General features: G+C 43.0%; 1 protein-coding gene across 1 annotated transcript; it reads right to left on the bottom strand.

Moving 5' to 3' along the window:
* Positions 1–456: 456 nt before the first annotated feature.
* LOC119278925 (cyclin-A2-1-like) lies at positions 457–5,728 on the bottom strand. The gene is made up of 12 exons (XM_037560300.1): positions 5,505–5,728; positions 4,325–4,633; positions 3,719–4,022; positions 3,303–3,409; positions 3,016–3,108; positions 2,194–2,327; positions 1,924–1,999; positions 1,751–1,827; positions 1,628–1,661; positions 1,385–1,534; positions 1,167–1,307; positions 457–1,030 (listed from the first exon to the last, which is right to left on the bottom strand). The coding sequence occupies exons 2-12, from the start codon at positions 4,625–4,627 to the stop codon at positions 932–934; spliced, it is 1,518 nt and encodes a 505-aa protein (XP_037416197.1). The 5' UTR covers positions 4,628–4,633; positions 5,505–5,728; the 3' UTR covers positions 457–931.
* Positions 5,729–5,734: the final 6 nt, after the last annotated feature.

Here is a 5,734-nt window from a genome sequence, read left to right as displayed (position 1 = left end):
TGGCGTCATAGAGTACTATTGTTTAACCAAGTGCCGTCGCTTTGTGTCAGTTGACCGTTTGACCGTCATATTTAAATACTAGTGCATCTCATTGCTGAATAGACAATACTGCTCCCACGTGACATTCATGATTCATTCAGCTCCCCTCATCTCTTCATTTTCCAAAATTACAAAAAATCAGTTGCCTCTCCCAAATCCTAAACCAGGGCTCTATTTCTCTTAGACGGCTTTCTACTGACTGAAAATGACCTCCATTTTATTTCCTCAACTGAAATGATTATTTCATACGGTTATTTAAGCTTATGGCATAAAGTCCACTACTCCCTCCGTCTCAAAACAAAATGTAAGACATTTTTTGACACTATGAAAACCACAGAGGGAGTAGTAAAGATTGGCTCTTCACTTGCTTTCTCATCGCAAAGAAAAGGAAACGATAAACAAACAAACCAACCCTTGTGTTCAGCATGATGTAGACAGTCAGGCTACATTTATGTTCATTTACAAACCAAGCAATAATGAATGTTCTTGTAACAACAGGTTACATCACACCAGATCACATCAACCATCCTGGACTCCCAATCTCAAGAGCGAGCACTGCAATTGCACTCACTAAACTCTGGGGAAACGCCCACAAACCTACGCTAAATCAAGCAGCACTCACTCAGTTATCATACAGACAGACAGACAGACAGACAGGATCATCATCATCATCATCATACAATTACCAGCCCTAGGCATCCATCAGCAGCCTACGCAGGAACTCAATCAACATTTATGTGAGCCATCGCCTACGACTGCACGACTCGAAAAAGGTCGGGGGGAAATAACAACACAGCCAGATCGGAGGGGGAGAGGATGGTGGGAAGGGGATGCTACAAGATCTTCGAAAAATATCAAGTTGTTGATCAGCAGGGGGGCTGACGCTGCGCTGCTACGAGCTGTTGATCAGCAGGGGGCTGGTGCCGTTAGCTTGTCTATGGAAGAGCGACCCAGGCATCGCCGGCGACAGCATATTGGCTACACATTCAAACTGCAATGGGATGGGAAACACAAATAAGCTGTCAAGTGATTCTAAAAACCGTATGAATGCATGGCTTGCACAGAAAAAAGATTCATGCAGTCTTCTGTTTACGGAACTCAAGCAGCAAGTGGTGATTGTGGCATACCTTTTCCTGCCGGTACTTCTCGCGTATGGCATTGAAGGGGGGACTTCCGCTGGTGTTGCCCTGCTGCAGCTCCCATAGATCGCGCACGCATCCTTGAATATCGGAACTTTTGTATGAGGTGTAATGCTCGAGAGTACAGTTCTGCACGAGACATAACATATATTAGAGCAAATAGAACATGATGTACAGAGGTCTGCATCCAGAGTTCTCATACGAACCCATGGCAGGTCTGATTGGTCGAGTGTCCATCTTGCAAGGAACACTGCCGAGGCTGCCACCACCGAAGGGTGAAATTTCAGGAAACTGTAATCAGTCAAAGTCAACTCCGCGAGATAATTGCCCAGATAGCCCAAAGTTGCACAAGGAGCCTGCAAATGTAGTTTGGGAACTTAGTGATCATCAGACACCAAACATACAAATTAAATGAAAACTGTGCTAATATGATTGGGTGCCAGTCTTACTTTTTGAGAAGCATGTGCTGCTCTAAGGAATCTCCTAATAAAATTTCAAGGAAACGCTTGTCAGTGATGTCATATTGGAAAAGAAATAAGATCTGTCTAGTCATCCTGTCCTGAGTAACTAACCTCAGAAACGTTTTGATTGTGGGAACTGAAAGATGAAACCCCAGATCATTAAGCACTTCGCTCTCCATTTTCAGCACCTATTGAATCAGGATGATATCAATTACGGCAGATCAACAATGACACTTCGCATATATGTAATTAACAATCCTTCAAACTTCACATGTAACAAGTACCTGATTTTTTGTATATGTGTTATCAGTTATGAAACAAAATTCTTCAACACGAGGAGCGCAGATCTCTTCATATTTTCTGCAGAAGAAGGTAGATCTTTAAATGATTCTATTGATACATGTCACTGGCAGCAGAAACAATAAACATAATTCATGCATTTGCCACAAAGTAAGCTCCTTCAGCAACTAGGCAAACCTTTTCATGAGACATCTTCCTAACAATTTCAAAGCTTTTGATGTTAAAATATTAAAATCAAACAAATGTGAACTTACGAGGCAATCAGCATGCTAGTTATTCCAAGAAGTTGTAGTTTCTGTCTTTCAATATATTTCCGAGAAAGAAATTGATCAATAAGATATACAGTGAGGTACAGTGTGTCTGGCACAAGTTTATATTCCTCAGAAACCTGCAAAGATAGAACTTCATAAGCCAAGAAGTCATGATTCATGAACACTGAAGATTAAACTTGAACAGGGATCTTGATTTGCGGCAAAAGAAAATGCAGGTTTCTCATATGCATGTGAGAAATGTAGTGTACATTTCTGGTGCTGAAGATCACTGTCATTGCATTCTGACCTCTTAAGTATCACAGGGCCTCTGCGGCTTATGTATTTGTTTTCTATATATACATACAGCACATGTTGCCACCACAGCACGAGTTTGACCATGTTGCATTTGGCTTAGTTCAGCAACTTATGTGGTGCAAAAAATATGGATGGGTGGATCATCACCACTGATTCAAACTTCTCATATAAAATCCTCCATCACTAACACCAAATAGTTATGAGATTTGAAAGGGAACTGAATAAACTACATGGACAGGAATGTAAAGAATATTTATGTGAACTTCGAGTCCATCGAGGACGGATGTGGAAGCCTTGAACTCTATTCCTGTCTGAAATGAATAGGCAAAGTTCCTACACCGTTAAATAAACACATTCACGTGTAATTGATTGCTTCATATTTGCAAGTTATATACATCAATTTTTATGTAAAGTTGTGCAGTTAAATGCCAATCATGAATGTTCACATAGTCTTAAAAACATGGTTGAACTATTTATGCATAAATTTAATCAGAAGCAATCCAAACAAACCTCAACAAGCCAATCAATCAGGATTCCTCGCATGCCCTTGGTAATATCCCTTTGCAAAGTCTCCATGTAATTTGATTTAGGTCTCCTTATAAGCTGGGGAGTAACATGAGCATATAAGACGGTGGTTGAAATGCTTTCACAAAAAAAGTATACCAATAGTATAGTACACAAACATCCAAAAATGAAATTCTTCCCAGCTTAATAAGTCATGTAAAATATGAGGAATTTAGAAGTCTGTCTAAACAGTAGAAGAAGCTTTTCCCTTCTACAAAAGAACATAAACATACCTCTGCAGCCATTAGGTTTCTGTATATCTCTGCCGCATAGGAAGCACACATTTGTGGATTGCCATTATCTTTGTCAATGTCTATAATGTTTAAGCCAACATAGTCCCCTGGAACAAAGATACTGAATCTTTAGATGCTGCCCCACAAAAAAGAATACATAAATATCTGCAAGTTTCTCAGGAATGCTCAGTGGACAAAAACATTTACAGTATGCTTTGTAGTTTTAAGTTCTGTGGCCACGGAAAGACCATAAAGATTCAAGAATATACTCAGGATACAACCAGACAGCCAGCAAAGAAGTGTAACGTTACAAGCAAAGAGAAGCTCCGAACAGTTTTTCGAACTTCTAGGTTCTAACCTATCTTTAAGTCCATATGCTAAACAGTAGAGAGAGAGAGAAATGCAACTTAACTAACCAGTGTTTGAGTCAGCAGTTTCAGATTTATCTCTTGTGTTTCTTCCCTGAAAGAATGGCTCATGAACACCACTCTCCCTGTTCCGTGCAAAATTCCATAATGACAACGACCCCTTGTTTTCGAGCAGAGCAGTGGGCTCCTCTTTTGGTGGCAAAAGCTCTGCCTTCTGAGTTTCTTCCACATTATGAGAATCATTCACAACAAATGAAGTTCCACTAACAGTAGGAAGAGGTGGCTTAGGGGCCTTCTTTGCGCACTGCTTGTTTTTGCTTGGATTTCGCCCTACCTTCTGTGTGGGCCTTGACTGGAACAAAGGAAATACATTCTAATTTAGTTGACATCAGGAAAAGGTAAAAAAGGGCAACCTGGTGCATGTAGCTCCCGCTTGCGCAGGGTCCAGGGAAGGGTCCGACCACTTTGGGTCTATAGTACGCAGCCTTTCCCTACATTTCTGTAAGAGGCTGTTTCCAGGACTTGAACCCATGACCTCATGGTCACAAGGCAGCAGCTTTACCACTGCGCCAAGGCTCCCCTTCACATCAAGAAAAGGTAATCATCAAAAAATCATACTAGTATACTGTAATAATATGTGGAACATCTTGGTACCTGTAGCTTAGTCACAGCAGTGCAATTTCTGAACGAGTTAGCACAGCTTATGTTTGTCACATCCTTGAGTGCTGCTCGCCTTTTAGGAGGTGGAGCTGAAGTTAGAGCACTTGCACAAGTGTTCTCATCTGAAGCTCCCCGTTTCGCCTTTCCTTTAGTCGCCGGTTTTCGTTCAGTTCTGACAGGTGCAGGTGCTGGGTGAGGCACTCCAAACCTTCCACGATTAGCAGCTTGAGCTCGTGTTACACGGCCGTTGGGAGCTTGGCAAGCAATAACGACTGCATTATCCTTCCTTGCAGCCATTTAAGCCTGAATGGGTGAAAGTGAAAATAGCATTATGGATTCATGCACTGAGCAAACAATATAGCAAGAAGTAGCACTGCAAAACTGAAAGGGGAATAAGACTAGGGTCTAGGATGTGCGTGAAACATCATGCAACACTCTGTCTTAAATAAACAAGTGAAGGTACAAGTTTATCAGGTGTACTGAGAGGAGAGCATGAGCAAGAGACAATAAATTCTCAGGTCATAAAAAATCATATCACCAACCGTTAAATTACATTGGGACACATCATTTCAACAAAATTACTTTCAGGTGTTGCATCCATGGACAAAATAATGAAACCCCATATTCATGAAACCCAGTTCACAAGATGCACGACTCGAATTATATCTAAGTAGTATATGAATACAGGTGACTTTGTTCTTTTTTCTATTGTGGAAAAGGTTGTTCTTTCTGGTTCTGGATAAGCTTAATGCCCTAGATTGCATTTTGTTTCCACTACCACATGTCCTGCAAGAGACATGGACCCCGTACAAGAAATGTGCATCTATAATTTGGTAGATCCGGTGTAATATTTGGGGCAAAGAAAATCCCCAAATCATGTTAACAGGGCATCTTCAGATAAGTGAACAAATGCAGAAAGGGCAGCCGCCATCAAACTTAATAAGTAGCCAGCACTAAAGCGCATCCAAATAATTAAAATGTGGGTGGGGATGAGCAGCACGAGGATGGCAGCCTCGTTCGGCGACGAGGAGCAGGGGGGGAGGGGGCCGGCGGCGGGTCGGCCCTAGTTCTTGAAAAAAAGAAAACCCAAATCCTTTTCTTGAAAACAAGAAAGCCCGAATTCGGCGACCACGGCGCGCAAGGAAGGAAGGGGGCGAGCGGAGAAAGAACTCACCGGGCTCGGGAGGGCAGGGCGAGAGGAGTCGCCGCCGGCGTCGATCTGCCGAGGCCCGAGAGGAACGACCAAGAAAAGACTGTGCCGCCGTCGATCTGGCGGCTAGGGGGGATGCGCCGGCAGGCGGCCCTGGAGGAGGCTGGCCGCCGTCGCTGGAGCCGTTCGCCGAGAGCGGGACGGGGAGCAGGGGGCCGGCGGCTTCTTGGCTCGGATAGGGCGGGCGGCCGGGC

Source organism: Triticum dicoccoides, chromosome 3B, assembly GCF_002162155.2.
Source record: "Triticum dicoccoides isolate Atlit2015 ecotype Zavitan chromosome 3B, WEW_v2.0, whole genome shotgun sequence".
Taxonomy (NCBI): domain Eukaryota; kingdom Viridiplantae; phylum Streptophyta; class Magnoliopsida; order Poales; family Poaceae; genus Triticum; species Triticum dicoccoides.
The sequence above is the reverse complement of the archived record's forward strand: the minus strand, read 5'-3'. Positions and strand labels throughout refer to the sequence as shown.

Bases quoted from the DNA above. Each gene is read 5' to 3' on its own strand.
- LOC119278925 (XM_037560300.1), bottom strand. From the start codon at position 4,627: ATGGCTGCAAGGAAGGATAATGCAGTCGTTATTGCTTGCCAAGCTCCC. The intron at 1,535-1,627 runs GTAAGACTGGCA...CTACATTTGCAG, and splicing joins CAGCACATGCTTCTCAAAAA to GCTCCTTGTGCAACTTTGGG. The intron at 1,031-1,166 runs GTATGCCACAAT...ATCCCATTGCAG, and splicing joins AGAAGTACCGGCAGGAAAAG to TTTGAATGTGTAGCCAATAT.